The sequence below is a fragment of the Macadamia integrifolia genome, chromosome 6 (genome assembly GCF_013358625.1).
Source record: "Macadamia integrifolia cultivar HAES 741 chromosome 6, SCU_Mint_v3, whole genome shotgun sequence".
NCBI classification, from domain to species: domain Eukaryota; kingdom Viridiplantae; phylum Streptophyta; class Magnoliopsida; order Proteales; family Proteaceae; genus Macadamia; species Macadamia integrifolia.
Genome location: NC_056562.1, coordinates 26,806,941 through 26,832,925, shown reverse-complemented (window position 1 = coordinate 26,832,925; position 25,985 = coordinate 26,806,941). Strand labels below are relative to the sequence as shown.

The 25,985-nt window shown below is 38.5% G+C and overlaps 1 protein-coding gene across 10 annotated transcripts; it reads left to right on the top strand.

Moving 5' to 3' along the window:
• On the top strand, nt 1-25,985 carry LOC122082414. 10 transcript variants are annotated; one of them, XM_042649958.1, is made up of 16 exons: nt 1-327; nt 470-553; nt 716-789; nt 896-929; nt 1,815-1,873; nt 5,491-5,605; nt 5,716-5,753; nt 11,046-11,143; nt 11,808-11,863; nt 16,053-16,335; nt 16,530-16,645; nt 21,188-21,244; nt 23,204-23,269; nt 23,944-23,993; nt 25,017-25,105; nt 25,575-25,985. In XM_042649958.1, exons 1-15 carry the CDS (start codon nt 190-192, stop codon nt 25,102-25,104), a joined length of 1,356 nt encoding a protein of 451 aa, XP_042505892.1. In that variant the 5' UTR covers nt 1-189; the 3' UTR covers nt 25,105; nt 25,575-25,985. The 10 variants fall into 10 exon arrangements, 6 of the variants coding, with proteins under 6 accessions (XP_042505892.1, XP_042505891.1, XP_042505890.1 ...); XM_042649957.1 differs by having other exon boundaries at nt 25,535-25,985; XM_042649956.1 differs by having other exon boundaries at nt 2-327; nt 23,919-23,993.

The following is a 25,985-nucleotide window of genomic DNA, read 5'->3' as shown; positions in this document are numbered from 1 at the left end:
TGGTTGGAAGTAGAACAAGTGTTGGATCTTTACAAGTATGCATAGGAACAAATCTCCTGTCCTACGGTATCCAAGTAGATTGTCATGTACATACATTTTAGTCTGTAGAAGACCGTCGATGTTGGCAGAATAAAAACTGTTTGTCAGAGTTACACAGAGAGAGGAAGGGCGAGAAAGAGGAGAAGGAAAATGAAGAAGGAGAAAGGAGTGGCAATAGCATCGAATCCATCTGGCAGCGGCGAAGAATCAAACGAGAAGGGCGACCTCTCCCTGCCCACGGAGAGAATCTCTTCCCGAAATGCTTCTTCCAAATACGATTTTGTCAAGGTTTTTAATCTCCTCCCCTTCTCCTCATCTTTTTTTTTTTTGACCTTTTTCGTCCATTGAGATTCGTTTGCAAAATCAGTTCACTAATTGCAGTATTATGGATTAATTAATGATTGGAGATGTGGGTTTTGTTGGTGATCAGGTGAAGGTATGGTTGGGTGATAATGCGGATCACTACTATGTTCTGTCCAGATTTCTCCTCAGTAGAATGCTTACTGTCACTAAGGTAGAGAAACCCATCATCTTCCACCCACCCACCCAAAAAAAAAAAAAAAATGGTAGTCAATTAGTCATTCTTATTGTTCTTTTCAATAACTTGTTCAGAGACCTCACCTTTCATATACTTGTATTGGGCTGGGAATGATTTACCTTGAATTGATGGTTTCAGATCCCTAATCATGTTGCTATCAAAATTGCTCTGGAACTCAAAAAGCTGCTCATAGACAACAGCCTTCTGGACGTGTATCTCTCTCTTTGTGGTTTTTTTTTTTTTTTTCTCTGAGTTGGGGGAATGTTTTTTTATGGTTATGGAACGATCCAAACACCAACTTGTATGATTATTTTGCAGCTCCCAATCAGATTTGGAAGCTAATCTGTTTAAGGTACTTGCAATTCAAGGTGCTGCATCTCTTAGTCCCACCCCCCCCCCCCCCAAAAAAAAAAAAAAAAAACAGAAAATGGTTTGTATCTTTGTTTTCAAAAAGACCATTTCTCCATTTATAATCTTCTTAATTTCGTGAGCTAGTATTGAATTAATGTTCTAATTGCTTTTGCATAAGGCTTAAAACCTCTGCATATTCACTATCTTGCCTCCTGCTGGACCTACACTTGGGTTCTGTCATATGATGTATTTTTTATCATATTATTTATATTCTTGCTATTCATTCATCTCGACATCCTTATTTTGGTTCCACTGATTTTGTGTACTTGTAGTTTCTTTCTTGCCTAACCTACTGCTCCATCTTCTAACATGTAGTTGTTTATCTTTAGTTTTTTCTTTGTCAATGGCACAGCACTAAAGAAACATGATCTCAACTTCTTTTTTACATATTTTTTATTATAAACATTTTTGCACTTCTAATTTATCTGCAATATCCTCTCTCTCTCTCTCTCTAAAGGAAAAGATGGTCTTTCATCAGTATCTCTTTCTTCCTGTTCTTATGTTTTTCATAAAATAGATTCCATACGTTCTGCTTTAGAGTGACTTAAGGATAAAAATATTTGAATTCTAGCCTTGTATTTACCTCCAATCTACCCTTGTCAATGAAAACTACAATTGGCAAACAACATACACCCTACTTCATGTCATACGTGGTCAATGCTTCCCTCTTGTGCTAAATGATTAAGATGAAAAGATATCACAACATTCAGAATGGACACATTGTAAAATTATGTAGTTCATAATTTAGTGAAATATGGTAGAGGAACTTTTGTAAGTTTTTCGATTCAGGAAGTGATTGCATGAATCTTATGAGCTCTATTTGCAGCTTATGGAGCGGCGGGGATATGGGGAAGAATACATTAACCGTTATAAGATGATGACAAGGTTAGTGAGATTTCCGTGATTCAATCTTTTGTCTTTTCAGATTACAGGTTGCCCCCATGAAGTAACCTAATGGATTCTGATCTAACCTCTTAATAAGTTCACAACCAGACCAAGATAACAGGATCACAACACCCAAAAGTGATCAGATTTAATAGAAAATTTCAAAACTGAAAATAGACCAGATGCTGCTGATCAGAGAAGTCCAAAAAAAATTTAGGTTATTAAAATAGGGTATTGCAGGTCTATTTTAAATGCAGAAAATCAGTATTAGCTCGGGTTCTGTTATGCCTTAATGATCAGCAATAAGATGTCCTTAGATAAGCCACAGGAACAACAGTAACTGAATTGAAAAAAAAAGCTGAGTATATTCACTTAAAATCGCAGAGACAGATGACATGAAGCGTCTCACCCCAAGCCTAGGCTAGTATCTCACCTATCACCTTAGCCTCTCACCAGGAACGTAATCTTTCTACAGCTCTGTTTCTCACAGAAGAATTGTATAAACCTAATTTTATTAACATTCTGATTTTAACTGCTTGCTGACAGCTCTTTTTATAGAGCCTGGGAGAGTTTGTAGATCCTCATTGGAACTTCCTCCTACACTTAATGGTATGTGCATTTCCAGGGACTTAAATTCGGATATTTTCAGGATATTTAATGAACTTTACATTTTCAAAGTCTTCACAACTAATAATGGAACTAACCTATTGACATCCCCAAGATATCCCAAATTTAGAAAACTAGATACAACTAACTAGTTAATTCATATGGCACACTTATCTCTCATATATATGGGCTTTCAAAATAGACCCATTACAAACAACAACAACAAACATACTGAATGGGGTCGGCTACATGGATCCAATGCTGTAAAATAGTAGAAAGTAATGGAGCTAAATTATTCATAGAAGATGGGTTAAAAGGAGAAAAATATGGGGATAAGTTTAGAAGGTAACGTGGAATATAGATACACATCATGGAAACATCCTTTATAGGGGGTCAGCAACATGGGTCATTGTTCTCCACAAAACTCTATCCGAAGTCATACTAGGAGCGAGCTCTACAAGTTGCATATCTTTTTGTACTACTTCGTTAATAGTCATCTTAGGTCTACCCTTATTTTTTCTAGCGTCTTCCCAATAAATCTGGTCACTCTTCCGTACTGGAGCCTCCATTGGTCTCCGTTGGACATGGCTATACCACCTCAATCGGCTCTCGCGGAGTTTTTCTTGGATCGGTGCAACCCTCACTTCATATCTAATATTCTCATTCCTTACCCTATCTATCCTGGTCTTCCCGCACATACCTCTCAACATTCTCATTTCAGCTACGCTTAGTTTGTTCACATTACTCTTCTTAGCTGCCCAACATTCTGCTCCATACATCATAGCCAGTCATATAACTGTCCTGTAAAATTTTCCCTTGACTTTAATGGGTATTCTTTTGTCATATAATACTCCCGACGCGCTTCTCCACTTCATCCACCCCACTTTAATCCTATGAGCAATATCATCCTCTATATCCCCTTCTTTATCAATGATAGAACCCAAGTATTTAAAACAGTCCCTCCGAGGTAGTTCCTGTTCCCCAAGCTTCATCACTCCCTCCCCTCCTCTAAATTGACTGAAGGGGCACATCATATATTTTGTCTTCGTTCTGGTTAACCTAAAACCTCTTGATTCCAAGTTTGATCTCCATAGCTCCAGTTTAGTATTAATCCCATCCACAGTTTCATCTATCAGCACAATATCATCCGCAAATAGCATACACCTTGGGACTGAGTCTTGGATGTGCTTGGTTAGGTCATCCATAATGAGTGCAAACAGATAGGGGCGTAGAGCAGATCCTTGAGGTAATCCAATTGTGATCGAAAATTCGTTACATTGCCCATCTCTCATTGCCACACTCGTCACTGCTCCCTCGTACATGTCTTTAATTATATCCACATATTTAATTTGTTCTCTCTTCTGAAGGACATGCCAAATTAGTTCTCTCGGGACTCTATCATATGCTTGCTCTAGATCAATAAAGACCATATGTAGATCCTTTTTGTGGGCAATAGAAAACATAAAGAAATACCTTCCCATGACCCATATAACCAATTAGGCCACTTATTTAACCTATTGACTTGGATTTGGACTTGTTCCGACATTAGTACTTGCTTTGGAATCTCTATTGATCTACACTTCTACATTATTACTCCAGGCTCCTTGCATATGTCCTCTTATCTTTTTGGATATGTATATATAATCTAAGTAATTGTTGAACCTTTTCTTTCTACGAATAAAGGTGATTTTTTTCTATTAAAGGAATACTCCTTCTCCAACTTTGAGAATTTCGTTCATTGGCAGTTACTTATGCCAAATGGAGGGTTGATTGGTTGTTCTGACTGTTGGATAAATAAAGTGCCCTCTGGATGGCAACATGTTTACTCTAGTTGCTCATGCCAACCATATAACCCACCATGTATTAAACTTTTCTCCATGTATTTTCAGCATTGGATTTCACCTTTAATAAGTTTCCAGACCTTAATTATTTTCATTGAAATTGAGTGTTTTTTTCCAATAAATATTCAAACCTTTAATTCAACACATGGCAAAAGTCCAATTGAGCTGAGACTTGACACATGGATAGGGGGTGACAAAGACATGCACGCAAATTTTGAGCACCAACTGAACTGCTTCCTATTATCCCATATGGTTAGGGGTATCGACGGGCAGGTTTAGGTGGGTTGAGTGAGCATGTCTAGGATATATGCTCTGCTTGAACCCACCTGTTTATTGAATAGCAGGGGGCAGACATACTGTAGTCTGGCCTGTTTGCAATTGTTCACATTTTTGTGGTGCATGTAAAATTAGAATTTAAAATAAAAAATAGCTTAATTTTATGTCTGTTATTTTCTGTAAGAGTATACGACCAGGCAAGGACGTTTGAGTGGAGATGAAAGTGCTATGCTAGCACATCTTCTCTGGAGAAAATGCCTGAGCCATCCCATTTAATAATCAGGCTAGATGGACAAAACTAATAACAGTTCATTAATAAATTGGGTGGGTTCAGTCGGTCTGGGGGTGCTGGTCTGAAAACTTCCATCCTACATGTATAACTGCCGAAGATGGAAAACAGCTCCCTTTGTCAATATAATTTAAAAAACTCGAAAAAGTTCACTGTTGGAAACTTGGAACTACCTGTTATAGCTCTGATATCAAACAGTCAATGCTCCCAAGCATATCACCTAAGTGCTGTGGCAGGGTTTGACCGGTTTTGATATCCAGATAATAATTTTGATCTGAAGAGGTCTCCCTTAGCTAGATCATCTGATCAGATGTTCGCTACCTGGCTGACCTCCTGTTCAGTGTGAGGTGTTCATGCTGGATGCCCAGGACCCTATCTTCCCTGATTTAGTTTATTGTCACATTGCAGTTGTTCATTTTTAAGCAGGTATCCTTTGTTGAAGCGAACATGTCAAAGTGTTCATTTTTCCTCTGTCATTTTTCTTAGTGCATGGGACCATTTCTTATCGTAGCACAAACATCTTAGGTCATTGACTAGTATATTTGGGAAAACATCCAAGGTGATGCTCTGTTTACTAATTCTGTTTCCCATGTCACTTATTTCAGATTTCACCACCAAAGGGTACCATTGGTGATTCTTGTGTGTGGAACTGCTTGTGTTGGGAAGTCAACCATTGCGACCCAACTTGCACAAAGGCTAAACTTGCCTAATGTTTTACAGGTGAACCTGTTTGACATTTTCTGTTGATTTTCTTTTTATGATAATATTAATTGAACTCTGTCCATGCTACTCTAATGCCCCTGACATATGATGTGCTTCTAATGTTACAGACAGATATGGTATATGAATTGCTACGCACATCAACAGAGTATGTGAAATAAACTAATTTATTTCTCCTGTTATTCATTTTCATGTACTTCATTTACAGTATGATTGATTTACTATGTTACATGTCAAGTTGTGAATTTGAAGTAATGACAAGAATAATGGTGCTTCCATGCTTTGTACAAAAAATTGGACCATTGAATGAGTATATCTTGCATAGTTATCAAGGGGTCGCCCAGGCGACAAGTTGGCTCAGCCTGGACTGGTGCCTTGCTTTTTACCATCCTCCCTCGCCTTCGCCTTATTGCCTTGATAACCTTGATATCTTGTGGTGCTGTTATAATTTTCAGATTTCTATAATTCTGTTTCTTTATCAGATTGTGTTATATATGTAGAGGTATGGTTGTCACCCCCTGTCACATGTAAAAATCACTCCTCTTTCTGAGAGGGACCTGGATTTCCTAAACGGATTTTTAGGAATGAATCTCCTAAATGGGCACCTAGTTTTGCCATTTGGAAAGTTAGATAGGTTTGAAGTATCGGTATCGGAAAAGCAATTTTAAGAGACCTATTGGAGAGACGCTTGGGTCACTTAAGATATGAAAGAATACATGTAAAACTTATGTTTTTAAGTAAAATACACCATAAATAAACAATAAATAATGATGTCTAGCCGTGAAAGCATGTTGTTGTGAGTCAAGAGGATTCAAATTCCTTTCGTGACATATTTTTTATTCGAATCCTCAATGGTAAGTGCAAAGGAGTGGTTATAGGGACTTGGCTAAATTAATAAGGAGCGGCATGTGTCTAAAACTAGGTATGGGTATGTCGACTTGGCTGAATTATGACTACTTTCCAGGAATTTAAATGCATGCCATAAGTTTCCATGGATTTAGATTCAAGTCACATGCTCCTAGTTGCTTAAAATGTAAAATATAATCTATAAATATCTAATTAGGGTTTAATGTAAATTGAATTGTAACTTTATAACCACTTGAGGACATATTTGTAATTTAAAAGCCTTGACATAGTGTAAAATGTGAAATTCTTATTTAAAATGATTCTATTATAATGATTTACAATGAGCGTGCATAATCTTTTCTGTTCACTATCATACATAATATCAAATCTATAAAATATATTGCTTTTACCCCATCCTTTTCCCTTGTCCACGAACAGGATGCCTCTATCCCTCTCTGTTAGCAATTAACAACGCAGCAGAACTGCAATTAGCAAAAGAAAAAAATGAAAAAGAGATGGCACACAGAACACAACGATTGGTTCACCCAAGATGGGCTACGTCACGATAACCAAAGCTTCCACTATTCTGATGAAGAAACTACAAAACCCTAACCCTCTCATCTTCTTACAAGATCAATCCTATATATAGCTTTTTAACGCATTACAATATAGAGAAACCCTAATTCCCGAAAGTACGAAATTACCTCCAATATAAATGACCCAAATATTCGCTTGATGGACTCTGCCCCCCTACACGGCTACACCCCTTGGGCAAGGGGGTTCCTTGCCCCTTGCAACCTCCACGGCCCACTCACTGGCAAGGGGGACCACCGTTATTGGGGAAGAATCAACAGTACTTCCTGGATTAAACTGAGATCAGGCTTCACTAATACGCTCTCAGTCTCTCTCACTTATCTTTGCAATTCAAGCATTTCCTGATAGATTCCTCATCCCAGTGAGGCGATGATCATCCTTTTAGGCCCTGACATTCTCTTATGATCTGGTACCTCTCTCTCTCTTTTCTGCTACACTACTTCCTAGCCCCTCTTCTCCCTCTATTTATTTATTTTTACAATAGAGCATCAACATATAAAAAAGGGTGTACGCAGTGCATGAGGTTACCACCACTGCGGGATCTGGGGAGGGTCATAATGTTTGCAACCTTATTTCCGCTTTGTGGAGAGGTTGTTTCCTGACTCGAACCCATAACCACTTGGTCGCAATGGAGCAACCTTACCGTTGTGCCAAGGTCTGCCCTTTGGAGCATCAACATATGATGAAGACTAAACTCGAATGAGGGAAATCCAGTTGGAATTTAGCTCGCACAGGACACATGTGGGTTAGGAACTATAGGACAGAAACAGAGAAAAGTCAAAGCTCCAGAAAGTCATATTAGATAGGTCTGAAACTGTAGTCAATGGTTAACTTAGCAATCAGAATCAGAATTTATGAAAGTCATTTGAAGGCAGATTAGTAGCACAGAGATCAAGTATTAAAAGTGGCAGAAGATTACAAACAACAAACAACAACATAACCTTAACCCAACTAAATGGGGTCGGCTACATGAATCCAATTTGGAAAAAAAGAAAAACAAGAAGCAACAAAGAAAATGATGTAAAAATGGACTAAGAGAAGCAGATAAGGCAGAAATTAAAGATGCATCACAGGGACATCCCTTACACGGGGTCGGCTACCCGGGTCCTTGTCTTCCACAAAACTCTATCCATGATCATACTAGAATCAAGCCCCCACCATATGCATGTCTTTTCTCACCACTTCATTAATAGTCATTTTAGGCTTGCCCCTACCTCTTTTGGCTCCCTCCAAATGAATCTGCTCACTCTTCCTTACTGGGGCATCTATAGGTCTCCATTGCACATGGCCATACCACCTCAGCCGGCTCTCTTGGAGCTTGTCCTGGATTGGTACAACCCCCAACTCATTTCTAATACAATCATTCCTTTCTCTATTTTTCATGGTCTTGCCGCACAGTCCTCTCAGCATTCTCCTCTCAACTGCACTCAGTTTAGTCAAATTACTCTTCTTAACTGCCCAACACTCCGCTCCATATGTCATAGCTGGTCGTACCACTGTCCTGTAGAATTTTTCCTTAAGTTTACTGGGCATTCTTTTGTCACATAGCACTCCTGATGCACTTCTCCATTTCATCCATCCCACTTTAATTTTGTGGGCAACATCATCCTCTATATTCCCCTCTTTGCTAAAGATACACCTCAGATATTTAAAACAGTCACTCTAGGATAGCTCCCGTTCCCCAAGTTTCACCACTCCTTCCCCTCCTCTAGTATGACTGAAGGGGCACATCATATACTCTGTCTTCATTCTGCTTATCATAAAACCTCTTGATTCCAAGTTTGATCTCCATAGCTCTAGTTTAATATTAATCCCTTCCACTGTTTCGTCTATCAGAACAATATCATCTGCGAAAAGCATACACCATGGAACCGGGTCTTGTAAGTGCTTGGTTAGGTCATCTATTATGAGTGTAAATAGATCAGGACTTAGAACCGAACCTTGGTGTAGCCCAATAGTAATTGGGAATTCATTACTTTTACCATCTATCATCTTGACACTCGTCACCACTCCCTCATACATGTCTTTGATTATATCTACATAGTTATTCACACCCCTTCTCTTCTCTAAGACATTCCAATGAGCTACCTCGGTACTCTATCATAGAGGCTTTCTCTAGGTCGATGAAGACCAAGTGGAGGTCCTTTTTATGGGCTCTAAAAACTTCCATAAGCTGCCTTAGTAAGTGAATAGCCTTAATCGTGGATCTTCCTGGCATAAAACCAAATTGGTTCTCTGAAACCTTAGTTTCCTTCCTTAGGTGTGATTCAATAACCTTTTCCCTAAGTTTCATAGTATGACTCATAAGTTTTATACCTCTATAGTTATTGCAGTTCTGAATATCCCCTTTGTTCTTAAAAATCGAAACTATATTACTTCTCCTCCACTCATCCGGCATAGTCTTAGTGTTCAAAATCTTGTTAAACAGTTTGGTTGGCCAAGCCACCCCATGTCCTCCAAGGCTTGTTAAACAGTTTGACTCATAAGTATTGTTCTTAAAACTAGCAGAAGATTCTGAAACTAAAATCAAGTAATGGAGTAAAATCTATTGGATTCAGAGCTGCAAGCAGAATTTCAGCAGGAACTTAAGCAGAGGTTTAATGAAGCAAACTGAAATTAATCTAGCAAAACATAGCAGAAGCAAACAGAACTGAGAATTGGACAGTTATAGTATAACCAAAGGATAGTAAAGTTAGATCTGACCTTTGATTTTGGACAAAGAAAGATGGAAGGATAAACAGGTTAGAAATCCACCTAATACCTCTGGCTAGGAAGCCCCCAAAGCCTGTGAAGTGATTCCACTTGTCCACTAAGGAATCTGCCAAGTATAAGAATACACTAGGTAATCGCCACTGAATCCACGAAACGAAATTCAGAAAAACTTAGTGCTTGATTCTTCAAATATCGGTGGGATGTCTTGAAGGCCTTACAAATATTTAGAGCTTCTCCAGAAACCTGTGATTGGCTATTTAGAGCCTTACATCATCCAACCAATAGGAAACTCCATTATGACCCTTTACATTATCTATACAGTAGAAAAGCTCTAAACTAACCTAAAGGCTTAACAACCCTATAAGAAAAAGATGGTAAACTCAGAATGGAATAAAATATAATCGAAGACAAACTTCAAAATATAAAAAGAAAATAACTTCTAGAAGACCCCTAGAAGATACCACGGTTGGACTGTTAAATAAGAAAAAGATCCCTGTTGTAATCTGGAATCTTATCTCAAAACAGAATCTGAACATGAACAGTAACCACAGGCTGTTATGACAGCTTAGTGGGTGTCTAATGGTGGTCATGCTTGCTCTCACGCTTGTAGTGGGCTGTCATTCTGGTTGTGATGTCACAGTCAGATTTCAAAATCTGACTTCTGCTTTTGGAACCTTGATTCTCCGTCAGCATGTCCCCAGAACTTTGTTTGTCTTAATGCAGAGGCTTTTGTATCGAGTTGTATTCGCCGTAGCGTGCCATCTCGACCAGTATGGGTCGATACAGTCTGATACATTGCGTGTCATCTCATCTATGTATAGTATCCAAAACCCAAAATCTAATATTAGACCAATACAGTGGATATGTATCGATACTTAATGCCATTGAAAACTTCAAGAGGACCAAGAGGGTGCATAGGACTATGAGGGGGTGCATGACTGCATGGACATACATGGAAGGGTATGCTATGACATGAGAGGTATATGATTGAATTTGAATCTTAAATTTGATATGTGGTCTATTCAGACCATTCCCTAGATATCCAATGGTCACATTTTCCATGTCACTTTTACACGTGGCACAACTAGGTGTGCCTGTTAAGGAGATTCCATCCTAAACGGCCGTGTTCAAAATTTTTTGGCCTTTTTATAATTGGAAATCCAATGCATTTTACTCATTGTAATTACTCTAACCTCATAGTCTTTCTGCTTTACTGTAGCATGGTAAACCTTCATTTTATTTGCTATGGACCGGACTTGGATCTTATTCTTCATGACATCCTATGCAGCGCGCTATTGGCATCTACTCCCGTATGGGCACGTGGCTTCACCTCATCTGAGGAACTCATCACTGAATTTTGTAGGGAATGCAGAATTGTTCGTAAAGGTAACCTCATTACTGTAATTTGTGGTAACTGTAAACTTTTCGAGTAATTTGGTCCTTTTAAAAACCTTAGGACCTGGGTACCCCAAATGTGGTCGACTGTCTGCTGGGCCGGAACAAGCTGATTATAGATATGATGTTGTCTGCTTGGAATGTTTGACCATCAGTTGACTCCGCAAGCCAAACATTTGGATGATTCTCACCATCTCGCATTAACAAATGTCCCAGGATCTTCATGATTTGAGGACAAGATCTGTTAAATGTTAATCAACTGTTCGGTTTGAATTGTTAGGAATATTCTGACCATCCAGTCTGAATGGTTTGGCCATAGATCGTACTCCACAATTTAAGTAACATGTAAAAATGTTGCATTAAGCACATATTTAAACAGAGTCAAACCCAAGAACTCTTCATCAAGGTGCCTCTAGAGTGAACTTGACCTGGTGTTCTAAAGTGGCTTTCATATGATATAGTTTTTTCCTGTTCACTTTTAACCATCCAGGACATTCGAGCCTGATGTTTGAACCGTTAGAGGCCAGCTTCTGTTAGAACGGGTGGTTGCAGTACAGTTAGAAACATTGTTCATACTTTGCCTGATGAACTTATCTCTGGATACTTTTTGCATCCAATGTCAGAAACAATCATGACATGATTGTATTCTTGATAGGTTTGGCTGGTGATTTGAAGAAGGCAGTGAAAGATGGAAAACCCATTATTATTGAGGTATGGTTACTAATCTAGTTTGTGTCTCTTGGAGATGCTTACATTTTCAGTTAAGCTTCTACATGTTATTATTTAGGAAGGAGATTAATGCAGGAGTAGATTACAAGTAACTAACTCCGCAGTTTATAACCCCAAACAATACAAATAAGAGTAAGAAACAAAGAAATAATACCATCAAATAAATCCCCAAGGATACAATACCCATATAGGAGCAAAACCAGCCCAAAACCTAACCCGATAGGAGAGAGAAAGACCTATTATAGAGCTGGAGCGAGAGAGGTGCGGTCAGGGCTGTAGGAGTCCAATTGAGTTGCGCTCTTGGGTGTAGATAGTCCCTAGGGAGGGTACAAAAACCCCCAAAGTTGAGAGGATTCTGACGGCTGGTTGTGAAGTTATAAGCTTTCTTGATTTTCTGACCTAGGAGAGAAAACTGAGAAGAACCTTCAAGAACAGCAGCTGAATGCTTCCAACAGTGACTAGGTAAGGATCGTGGGACCCTTATGAGGCCTAGAATACCTTGATTGAAGACCTGGCTAAATAGAGTACAGAAGAGAGAAAGGGAGGAGATTGATCACTCTCCTATTCCCACTAGGATTGCTGATCGGTTCTGATTTCTGGAGACTTTTATCAAAATCTGAATTATACCTCTTGAATGTTACAGCAAATAAAATAAAAAAAGAATAAAACAGATGGGGGATTGAGAAGGGTGAAAGAGAATAAAGGAAGTGGCTATCTCAGCCTGGGCTTCTCACCCACAGCTATCTCAGCTGCTCTAAGCATTTAGTTGCATATTTTCTTTCATAAATGCAAACTTTCTTTCATTCAAATCTGTCCAATAATGGTACATATGCCTCTCTATTTATAGAGGGAAAGTTTACAATCATACTAATACTAGGAGCTAGTTTCCCAATAGGATTAGACACTCCTACTACAACTAGGAATTCAAAATAGAACTAGGACTTGACTTTATGACTCCAACATGGAGTAGGACTAACTAATTAATAGTCCATATAGGACTTTACAACCAACTAATGGCCTAATGGGCCTTTATTGAATTAAATAGCAACTAATTAAACTAATGAACAAAATTCCGTTTTTCTACCTTCTACCCATATTTTAGGCCTATTAAAGTGGCCAATTTCAAAGAAAATCCATGGGATCAAAGGCCCAACACATACATAACACAACCCAAGGCTTATTTGCAATAAAATAAGCCCAAGTGACTTATCTACATCAACTCGCCCTTTCTTAGAAAAAAATTGTCCTCGAATTTGTAGAGTGTGAGGGTGATTATATCATGGTGCACGTCCCTCTTCAAGCCGTAGAAAAATTCAGGTAGCTCTTTGATGATAAAGATGTAGTCTAGAATGTGAGGAGCTCGATCTTCAAGATACTTTAATGAGATGACAAACTCCACATGCTCAACTTCAACATCTTCGGATGTATCCATGGGGTCATCTACATATGCACCTTTGATCTTTTCTAACTTCAATGCAACATAAAGCTCTTTTGGTTCATCTACCTGGTGGTTCCTAATCGGTTCCATTGATCGTTCAAACACAACTTCATTCTTGAACCCCTTAGGATCTTCCTCTTGGCTGTTCACAATTATCACAGTTGTTGTAGTGTCAAGTTCCCTAGTCTCAACCTCATTGTCCATTGTGGCAACCTTGTTGCTTTCTAATTCTCTCACATGAGTCTCGTTGATGGGAACATCAATGACTAATTCTTCCTCAACAATAGGAATGGCTGAAAAATTTTTAATACTAACCTCAACTTTTGACTCTAGTTCATTGGTCAGAGGTGTCTTCTCTTGTTGCTCATTCGCAATAGAGGCCGATGATTCTTTCATACTATTGTCAAGTGTGGGTGGCTTTTGGACATCTGGTGGAAGGAAGTACATGTTTCGTTCATACTCAGATAGGTACATGCCTGCCAACTCATACTGCATCTCGTCCCATGTTTTAGGTTTACATTCTTGAGCTTGAAGTTGCCTTTCACGGACTTTCTATTGCATTCAAACACAATCACTCATCTAGGAACATGTATATTGGCCTTTTTGTGTCTCTGTTAAGTTGTCAAAGTACATGTCCAATTCACGCATCCATTCAAGGAATTCCCCATGAAAATAACGTGGCTGATCATTAGATTGGGTAGCAGTGGATGTATTATGATGGGAATCCTGTGGAGGGAAGAGCCTTCTTTGGAAATATACAGGGAGGTATTGTGTCACTAACTCGTACTTCATCTCTTCCCAAGTCCTAGGCTCATGTCCTTGAACTCGGAGTCACTTTTCATGGATTCTCCACCAATTTCTAACATGACCAATCAACCGGAAACAAACAACTTGAAGCTTTTGTGTCTCTGTCAAGTTATAGTAGTCAAAATATTCCTCCAGATAATCTAACCAATCAAGGATGTAGAATGTATCCCTTTGTCCAGCGAAGTAACGAACTGATGGAACCATCTTCGGTTAGGCCCTGATAGATTGTTTGAAGCTTTCTTCAACCGTAGCTCTGATACCACTTAATGCAGAAGTAGATTACAAGTAACTAACTCCGCAGTTTATAACCCCAAACAATACAAATAGGAGTAAGAAACAAAGAAATAATACCATCAAATAAATCCCCAAGGATACAATACCTATACAGGAGCAAAACCAGTCCAAAACCTAACCTGATTAGAGAGAGAAAGACATGTTATAGAGCTGGAGCGAGAGAGGTACGGCCAGGGCTGTAGGAGTCCGATTGAGTTGCACTCTTGGGCGTAGATAGTCCCTAGGGAGGGTACAAAAACCCCCAAAGTTGAGAGTATTCTGACGGCTGGTTGTGAAGTTACAAGTTTTCTTGATTTTCTAACCTAGGAGAGAAAACTGAGAAGAACCTTCAAGAACAGCAGCTGAATGCTTCCAACAATGACTAGGTAAGGATCGTGGGACCCTTATGAGGCCTAGAATACCCTGATTGAAGACCTGGCTGAATAGAGTACGGAAGAGAGAGAGAGGAGATCGATCTCTCTCCTATTCCCATTAGGATTGTTGATCGGTTCTGATTTCTGGAGACTTTTATCAAAATCTGAACTATACCTCTTGAATGTTACAGCAAATAAAATAAAAAAAGAATAAAATAGATGGGGGATTAAGAAGGGTGAAAAAGAATAAAGGAAGTGGCTATCTTAGCCTGGGCTTCTCACCCACAGCTATCTCAGCTGTTCTAAGCATTTAGTTGCAAACTTTCTTTCATAAATGTAAACTTTCTTTCATTCAAATCTGTCCAATAATGATACTTATGCCTCTTTATTTATAGAGGGGAAGTTTACAATCATACTAATTCTAGGAGCTAGTTTCCCAATAGGACTAGACACTCCTACTTCAACTAGGAATTCAAAATAGGACTAGGACTTGACTTTATGACTCCAACATGGAGTAGGACCAACTAACTAATAGTCCATATAGGACTTTACAACCAACTAATGGCCTAATGGGTCTTTATTGAATTAAATAGCAACTAATTAAACTAATGAACAAAATCCCGTTTTCCTACCTTCTACCCATATTTTAGGCCTATTAAAGTGGCTCATTTCAAAGAAAACCCATGGGATCAAAAACCTAATACATACATAACACAACCCAAGGCTTATTTGCAATAAAATAAGCCCAAGTGACTTATCTACATCAGAGATGGTACAGACGCATTGGTTGGATTTATTTTGAACAATTTGGTCTAGACTGGGTTCAGTATAAATTGAACAGTGAATATATAGACCTTTTATTTTTTGGACGCATAAGATATAGACTTATAACATTGATTTGGTAGAGAACTTTACATCAGTGCCTTCCCCTGATGGTAGAGAAGCTTTTGTATTTTGTTTGTTTCTTCCCCTGATGGAATGGGGAAATTTGAGTATCTGATTCCACTGACCAAGCTACCATGAAGGATTATGAATTTGTATATTTTGTGTCAAAACTAGAGTTGGATATTACTGATAGATATATGTTCTTTCAATGTTTTATTTAGTTCACTCTTATAGAGGCCGCTGAGGCATAATTAAAATTCCATTAGAATTCTCATTAAGCTTTGTGCATTAGGTATGGTGCATTGGTTGAGTTGGGTTCTTTGCTTTGCTATGTATATTGACTGAAGGATTTAAGTCATCAACGGATGAACTCATTCTTGTCCAAGTATGGCAGGGAATACATTTGGATCCAAGTATTTATTTAATGAATGATGAGAATAGAGAATCAAACAAAGTTCCTACAGAAAAAGAAGAGTCAAAATCTGTTCCTGTTAACAGAGAGGGTGATGTTGCAACAGAAAAGGAATACAATTCAAAAATTACTTGTGGAAGTCACAGTGGGAGTACCAATCCTGGAAATGTTGTCCCAGAAGTAGATGTATCTACTGAACAGGTGACAGAAGTTTCAGAGTCCCTGAGGTCTCTCGACTTAGCAGGAAGAACTTCTGAAAGCCAAGGTGATAAGTCATGTTAGATAACAATAACATTTTATATTGCTTTTTCAAAAAAAAAAAAATGGATGTAGGAAAATGAGAGAAAACTCTGTAAATAAGAAGCCGACCTCATTAAGTTGGGATAAAGTTTTGGTTGTTGGTGTACTCTACAAATAAGAATATTGATTCTTTTTCTTAATGGTTCTTCGGTCCTGCAGGTGAAACTGCTAAAGATCCAGAGTTAAGGACCAATCATTCTATGAAGAAAGAGAAGTCTGCTCCTGAACCTATAATTATACCTATTGCTCTGAAGATGGCTGAGTTTGATCACAAGGTATATCTAATTTCCTGCTCCTCATTTTGATTTTTCATGGAAGTTACTTTGCCTCCGCAATCATCATTTCCATAATATATAGTTTTGTAACAAATTTGGTCTTTTGCATGCTGAATTTGTGGTTGAAAAGTAAGTTGTATATTTATTACACAGCAGAGGAAGAGAGAGAGAGAAAGTCATTTGTGCTTTATAAGAGCTGCATGTATAATCTTTCATTGGGTGACATTACAGCATCAACATTTGCAATTGCACATTTGCACCTAGCTGTTTTGTTCAATTTGAACTTCATTTGATGGCATGGTGATATATGGGCAAACTCCAATTGACAGCAATAAAGTTAACCCAACCCACAATCAGAACTGTAGAAATTCCACCGATGGCTAAAGAACCAAGGTTTAGATCAAGCCCAAGTTCTGCTTGAATGTGGAGTTGGGGTAAAGAAACAATACTTCCAGGTCCCAAGTTTGATTGGGGATCCAATGGTTAGGCTAATTGTTATAACAGGAAGCACAAAAATAGGAAGTACAGTACAGAGTTAGAAACAACTGATATCTAGCAAACTTCTGAACAGATCAACACCAGATTTGGGTCAAAGACTCAAAGGTGAGGTCTGGTGGGTGGATACATTCCTCCAAAAATATCATCAAACTGATGGTTAGATTGAGAGAGAACAACATAGGTATGAGATTAGTAAGTAGGTTCAGATTTAGTAAGTTACTTCCTGCAGAACAAACCATTAGATGGGGTTAAACTTGTGGTTGATGGATGATCCCCAACAGTGGAAGAACTCTTCAAAACACCACAAGGATCTGCTGGGCAGATTGGAAGATGTAAGAGAGAGAAATCTGCTGCAGTAGAAGTTCAAACAAGGTGCTGGAGGCATAGTTGTCATGGCGTCGCCTAGGCGTTGCCAAGGCGGCGATTTGGCATCCTGGCGGAAAAAGAAGTTCATGGCAGTGCTACGATTTACGTGACTCACAAATGGTGGTCGCCATTGGCTGATAGGCGTCGCCATGGACGCCAGGTCACGCTTGATTCACTAGGCGATCGATTTTTTGTAAAATGCAGGGTGATTTTGATAAGGCTATGTTGATTTTTTTTATTTGATGTTGTTTAATGTTGGTTTTATATGTTATAGGGTATATATTGTAGGCTTGTAGCATGCTAAATAACTTTAGAAAATAGGAGAAATAAAAAATGACACATGGGCGATTTGACCGCCATGGCAACGCCATAACGGGTGATTCATCGCCAAATCGATTAGTCACCTCTCCACTGCCTTGGATCGATTTGACGCCGTGACGACTATGGCTGGAGGGTATGTAGATGGTATGACTCCAACTGAACTTGATATCACCAACAGGAACTCCACACCATTGGTGCAGCAGGAAAGTAATCACATTTCAAAAGCAGGTCTCAGACAGCTTCAACAGGGCTAGGGTTGCAAGATAATGTGGTAGAAGAAGAGGGAAAGAAGCAGGGGAACTGACCAAGGCCTCTCACCTATGGCCTTGGACAGTATTTCACCTACCAATAGGCCATCTCACAACAAAACAAAGGCACAAAGCCAATATTCATTTATTATCAAATCATGGGGAAGGCTCTGTGGCCCCTTACAATATAAAGAGGAGTGTAATACCTCTAGAAAGGAAAGCAACAAAATAGAAAGTACTAAAAATAGGACCACACACGTAGTAGTGATGGCTTGTACATCCAGAAAATAGAAATTACAAAATTAGAAACTAAAGATTGACTAGATACCAAGGCTAACTATTAGTTGTACTACAAATAACCCCCACGATTCTGGTTTTGGGCGAAAAATCACAGCCTATTGAAGGGCTTGGTTCTTCTTCTTCTTGCAGCTGTACTGTTTGGAGTATAGTTTGTCACATCACTGCCCCCAGCTTAGAAACATTCAACTCTGTAAGAATGTAGAAAGAACATGTAATGCTTGTAAACATCCAGGTCAATGTGTTGGAAATCATCTGCATGGATCCATGTACAATCATGTTGTGGATGTCCTTTCCACTTCACAAGGAAAGAGTAATAATCGTTGCTTCTCCGAGTGGCAGTGAATTTGTTATTAATGACATCTTCAATCGGTGAAGCAAATTGTGGAGGTCGTAAAGTCTCTGCTTGGAATCACCCTCATCAGTATGTTGGCCCACATATATTGTAAGATCAACAACATTAAAAATAATGCTAATATAGACATGTCCGGTGTCAACTCTGGCGTGTAGGCATTGTGATGCAGATCATAGTGAAAAGAAAAAATGTTTGCCATTTCCAGTACAAAACCTGCAGATCTTGTTTTAAGATCTAATAGATTTTATTTGAAGATTCTCTAGACGATTTCATGTAAAATAATATGTTGGATATTCCAGCAGGCTTTTTGGCAACCATGTGCTCTTATTTAGTAGTTTATTTTATTGTAAATTCAGCCACTAAGTAGCTAAGCACTTAAGTACTTTAATTCCCATTTTTACAGTTACAAGTTACTTTTTATTTTAGTGTTTCTTCACTCTTCCGTAGCTATGGAGAATTACTAAGGGACCCCCTACCATAATAGGGGTTTTCACTTCGGTTTTCCATTGAGATTATAAATAAATGGAGAAGGGCCTAGATCCACCAACAATTTTAGATAAAAGATAAGATGATGCCTTTGTGCTATTTTTCCTTGTGAGATGATGGGCTGTGAGATACAGTTGCAAGGTGAGAGGCTTTGCATAGTCGGTATGATGCTGATTGAGGCTTAGATTGGATGCCCAAATCATATCCTTTTTTATTTTTTCTTTCATATCTATATACAAAATTTATGTTACTGTTTTCTGTTTGTCCCTATATCATCGAATCTTGTTGCAGCTGATCTCCCATTGGTTCTTTGCTTGGGTTGTGTGATGCTGATCGAGGCTTAGGTGGGATGCCCAAGTCATATCCTTTTTATATTTTTGCTTCCATATGTTAAAAAAAAAAAAAAAAAGGCATTTTTTTTCCTGTAATTGATTTTTGTTCATCCTTATATCATCGATCTTTTTGCAATTGATCTCCTAGTGGTAATTTCCCTAGTCTGAGATCAATTCCACATTACATTGGGTCCAATTCATTTCAGAACCTTGAATCAGTTGAATGTACACATCTTTCGAGGATGCAGCTTAGAGTTGGTGCCGAGTGTGAACCTTTCCGGAGCAACATATACCATCACAATTTCACTTGGCTTATTGGGTCGCCGCACATCGGTGATATGTCAGATGAACTCACCACCTTCAACGCCAACTCTTAACATGAGAAGGTAGAGGTGGCAAGTCTATTGGTCTCTTAGGTTGAATTCCAAGTACTATCTCAAATGGTGTGCGACCAATGGTGTGGTTGACAGAACTGTTGTAAGAAAATTCAGCAATGTCGAGTATCTATGGCCAAGTTTTCTCATGATCTTGTACAAGACATCATAAAAGGTTGCCAAGACTTCATAACTTCCAGCTGCCCATCATTCTGCAATTGAAAGGCTGAAGAAAACGGCAACTTTGTATTTGTACTCATCCACAAAGCTTTCCAAAAGTAACTCATGAACTTTAAATCATGATCGGAGACAAGCGATTCCGGGAATCCATGTAGTCACACTTTATTTGAAAATATGGTGGCAGTGTAGCTTTCATCATAGGTCGCCCTACAAGGTATGAAGTGAGCCATTCTTTGAGAATCTGTCCACCAAAAGTATGCAATCGTGCCTTTCCCAAGTAGGGGCAAGCCAAGCACGAAGTCCATGCTGATATGTAGCCATTGTGCATAAGGTACAGGTAGCGGGGAGTATAGTCCTGTGTTTTCTTTTGCTCCTTTAGCAGACTAGCACATATGTCACCTTTGTATCACATGCTGAACATCTCTTTGAAGACGTAACTAGTAGTATAACCCAAAGGACATTCAAAAGTAAACATTTTTTTCCATTTTGCTCCAATCTAATAGCGTAGTTTGCTGTTGGCCTTCTTGTTCTTCTGAATTGCATCAACTCTCCTTGTCTTGAAAAAAAAAATACTGGCCACGAGTTTTGTAGTGACGCCAAATTAGATCCGCCTGATCATCCTTCAGGATGGTTCTGCAAAAACCAACCTAGAATTTGTATACGAGGGCCCTTACCTAACAACATAAGAGTCAGAAATGGTGGATCATTGATAGCTTTATCCAAGCTATCGTTTGTACTTATTAGGACCACTCCTTGAACATGAACGAATTACTTATTTGGGAAGAAGAGGGAAAATTAAAATGTGATTTGAGGTTAGAAGCACTCCTGTAAATTTGGTGAAATTTCATTCATCTGGAATGAATTGTAATTCCCATTGGAAATCTTTCCCAGAACACTTCTTATTGGTTTTTATTCATCCATGATTTAGTTTATTGCTGCACACATTGTCTTTGAGAATTCTGAATGGATCAAAACTAACTTTCTAAAGGGGGTTGCCTCTGTCTTACATTCCATAATGCTTTTCTACTTTCATCTGGGTCAGGCCTCTGCTGTTGCCTACTTGATTTTTTTTCCCCTCATTGCAGGCTTTACTAGAGGAGTGGATTTCTACTAGGACATTTGTTGACAAATGTCTATCCCAGGTACCTTGGATGACTGCCGCAACAATCGATTAAGAGATTTAGATTGTATATATATCATATGGAATATAATGTTGCTTTTCCAACATGTTAATTTCTTCAGAGGTCAGCATGTAGCTTTGATATTTGATCGTTCGCCACTGTTAAGCAGGTTTGGTATGAAGTTGCTAACCCAGGAAGGCAGGATCTAAAAGAAAAATTTTGTGGTTAAAAGATCATGAATTTCTTGCTCGATGAATCTTTGGAAAACTATGAGGCATATAAGCTTCCCCTTTTTGATAACTAAAATGAAAATTCACATAAAAGTAATTCTTCTAAATGAGCCACAAGCTATAGAACAGAGTCAATCTAAAAATGGCAGGGAGTCATGAAGGACATAATTTAAAAGAAGACCACAGTGATCTGATATCAAGAATTTATGCTATACCCCACGCAAAAATAAAAAATTAGGAATTTTCTTCTTTCAATAGAACTTGATATACCATGCATCAAGAATGATTTGCTAAAATGTTGAACAGACCAGATGACAAAGATGGTTTCAAAAGTGCTGATTGTTACAGTGATGGTCTAAAGGGAATTGATAATGATTGTGTTGGACTTTGCATATTCGTAGAAGTAGAAAACAATCATTAATGTAGAAATTAACCAAAATGCCCTGCTATACCCATATTATAATAAAGGTCAAATGCAAAATTTTCCAGGCCCCTTTGGTCCAAGGAGGGTCTGTTGATGTGCCAGACACATTGGCAGGAAGCAAGGATCGAGATCCCAGTTTCGGACCTGGTTTCGGTCAAGCCGGAAACTGAGTTGTGCCGGATCTCGTTTCAACACTGGGTTGAAACCCTGGGCTTCGTTTCAGGGCCGAAACCAAGACAACTCGGATGTTTTGGTCAGTTTTAGTTCCATGGCAGGGAGGTCAAATAAAACCTGATCAAGATTGTGTTGATTTAGGAAGCATTTGTCGACATACTAAATATAATGATGGGGTTGATCTCGCTATCATCTGAACAGACACTTTGAAAGGTGCTTAACGCAGCAGACTCAACTTTGTTTAGGATTCTGTCTGCTTTTGAGGGAGAGATAATGTCTATTTGGAGCTGCTGGTTTCAGTCTCCTGACTTCTACCTGACATACCTAATTTTATTTTCTTTATTCTGAGAAAACCTTAAAAAGGAAAATCCCTCGAAATTCTCCAATGTAAAAGTGAGAGTAAGGAATTTAAGAAGAACTGAATGAGGTGATGAATACTCGAATCCAATTTGCACAATCATCCACTGGCATGAAAGTTAATATTTGATATGGTCAAATTCAAATCTAATGGTTTGATATGTCATGTGATTCAAGTCATTAACATTGTCAGATGTATGAAGTGAACAAGGAAATTAGGATTCTTATCTTAAGGGCTTTTGACATGGATTTCAGATTGTAAGTCTAAGATTGGATTTGATAATTCAGATCATGAACTGAACTGTAAAATTGTAAGGACGATATATTCCAACTTATAGATCCTTAGTTTGGCACTAAATGGTGTTCATCCTTTCCACAGTATTGATTCCTCATGTTTCTTCACTCATAACTAGATTCTGGCACACCTTGGTCAGGATGTCTGCATAGGTCAGTCTGACCTCAGTGCAGACTCTCTTTTGCCATAATCACAGGAGACTTGCAAAGGGTTTGGGAGCTGGAGCTAGCATTTGATGTGTACATTAAATTTTAATCTTAGTCAAAAGACGTCCTTTCTTTATCAGGTCAAATGGTGGGTCCAGATCATTCTAGATTTGTTCCAAATTTTGGAATCTGAGCACAGGTCGGACATGCTGGTGTCCTAATGCATTTTCCTGATTCTTTTTTAATTTAGATTGGTTTGATAATTTGTCGAATCTTCAGAGCTATGCACGTCAGAGTTATTTAATTTGAAGGCTGTACAGTAAATCCACTTTTTTTTTTCATTCGTTTTAACAGGATCAAGTTAAGCTTATTAGCAACCTCAAAACTATTCAAGATTATCTTTGCTCTTTTGAATCACAGGTATGTCCGTCAATGCTGCATCTTTAGTTTTGCAAATGTGATTGACTAGTAATATCCGTATTGCCAGATTGATATCAATATAAATCTAACCTGGTGTCAAAACATATTTAAACTGGTCTTTAAATGAGTAGTTACTGGACTAGTTAGGATATGCCTTGTACATACAATGAGATTAGGTTAAGCTAAATCAATGGGAACCTTAATGTAATGATTCAAGTCTAGAAAACAGATAGGGAAGAAACTGCAGCTATGGTGTTTCAGCAAGTATCAGTGTCAACAAGGTATGATAACGGAATTTTACTTTTCTTGGTCTCATCATTATTCGTGTCTGAAGGGTTCTTCTGAACTGTCAACCCTAAATGTTACATCCAAAACTCAGGATTCTCTTGATGGTTGATAAAATTTGATTCCTTTCACTTGCTAGGAATTTTTAGGGGGAAAGGATAAAAAATATGCACAAAATAATAATAATAATTGATTTCGATTTAAGGTAACTTTAACATTGCGAATTTCTTCACTCATAATTTGCGAATTTAAGAATAAACTATGCAAAATTTCTCCAATTTGTTGTATTGAGGCAGCTGGCAACTATTAAAGGTGAGAGACACTTTATTAACATCTATACTTCTTTCTATTCCTCTTGGATTAGGGTCTGACAGTTGTGAATATTTCAGCAACAACATTTCCGCAGACATTGGATTGGCTGCACGGGTATCTTCTTCAGGTATAATTTACTAACAATACTTTGTTTCTTCTAAACTTGCTCTCCTTTGGTGAAGCTTGAAAGCTATCGCCTCTATACTAGAGCAGTGATTGAGATAGTTGAAAGATACAAGGAAAAACAAGATGGAAAAATCCCGCATGAGACGTGTGTTTTTCTTGCCAGTGGGATCTGGCATGAGACTGAAAACTATGAACATAACCCAGATTACGCCAGCAAAGAAAATGGGACAGGAACTGATGTGTGGCTCCAGACATTACCTTCTGCTACTCTGTTTCATCTATTTAAAGCAGTATTGGAACTGGTTTTGTAACTTTTATTTATAACCACTAATTTGTTGATCACTCCATTTGAATATATTCAGCCTTTATGCCAAGAACCTAGGTTTTGGAAAGTTTTAAGTTCCAATGATGAGGCTGGCGCCGATAATCTTCAGATAACTTTCTATAATCAACCATATTATGTAAGGAGTTGGCAAGCATGTGACCCTATGGCCCTGTAGTACTGCAAGCAATTCCACTCTGATCTCCACCATCAATAGGATTTGAGAATGCATTTATGGATAGTCCCTGACACCCTGTACAATCTCTAAGACAACCACATGTGCCAGTGGGGCCAGTGTAGAAAAGAAAAATCCTTCCAAAGTTGATTTGATGGATCCATTTTTTTGGCGGGTTGCGCAATTGTCCATACGCCAAGACAGTGACACTGGATTGGGCAACCCTTCAATTTTTTCAAATTATTTCTCATCCAGGGATTATCACTATTGTTTTTGAAGAGAAGAAAATGGCATATCGGTTTTAATAGTGGTCAAGAATCCTGAATTATTTGACGATTCCATGAATGAAACTTGGAAAACTTTCTAAACCTGGAAGTTGCTTCTCTATTACCATTTTTCCAAATTCATCAAAACAAAGTACCAATTCCCCGAAATTCTTGTGATAATTGGTGGTTTTCTGTTGCTTTTCTGCCTAGATTATCTGTGTATTGTTATATGATTTCTCACTCTAATGTTCTATATAACAGTGTATTGAACGAGGTATTTCGTCTGAGCCCGCTGAACCTCAGAGGAGACAGGATGCAAATTAGCGAGATGGAACCCAAAACTGTGTGAGGTATCATTCTGTAGTCTGCACCCCACAAGCATTAAGTGCCTTGCATGCTGTATCTGGTGCTTTCCAGTCTAGTTCCTGAACAAGAAAAAGGTCATTAATCATCGAAGGGATTAGATCTTCTACTTTGGTATGCATGTGATGCAGTGGAAAAATAGTTTTTTTTTTTTTTTAAATTTATTTGGGGGGGGGGGGGGGGGGGGGGGGGGGGGGGGGGGGGGGGGGGAGGGAGTATGAGATGAAAAGTTAGAAACAATGATTAAAAAAATAAATAGAGTAACTGGTCTTCTGTTTTGTGCAAGTTACATTTAATTGATATTTTAACTAGCAAATAATATCGATCTATATCAAATATTACATGCCTTTGGTGTATGACCCTTGTATGGATGTACCTGCATTTGGGGGGAGCAACAAATCAACATGGTGGTGCAGGTGGAGATTACATATTGAGGCTAGTTGTTGGATTTTGAAGGAATAGAAGTCAGAAGGTGGACCCCACAACATCCTTGAACTGTAATTGCAACTGTGCCACAATCTTGTTGACAAGTCTCTGTGAGATGAAGGTTGTGCCAGAAATGTAAGAGTTCCTTTTATTGCAAGGTGGTTTTCCTGAGATACATTTCCACTGCACACTTCCACCGACGACCCCACAACATTCTTGAACTGTAACTGAGAAACCTGGAATTCCAATATTCTCAGCTGTTCCATTGAGGATTAAACCATCAAACTTGGTCCAATGTGCACAAAAACAGAGTGTAGATGATATCCCTCCTTTTTTTTTTTTTTTTGCTAATATTTATTAGCTAACAATCAGCTATTATTTCAAGATTATATCATTCAGAAGTGTGTGTGTTTGTGTGTGTGTACATGATGTGCTTATGTA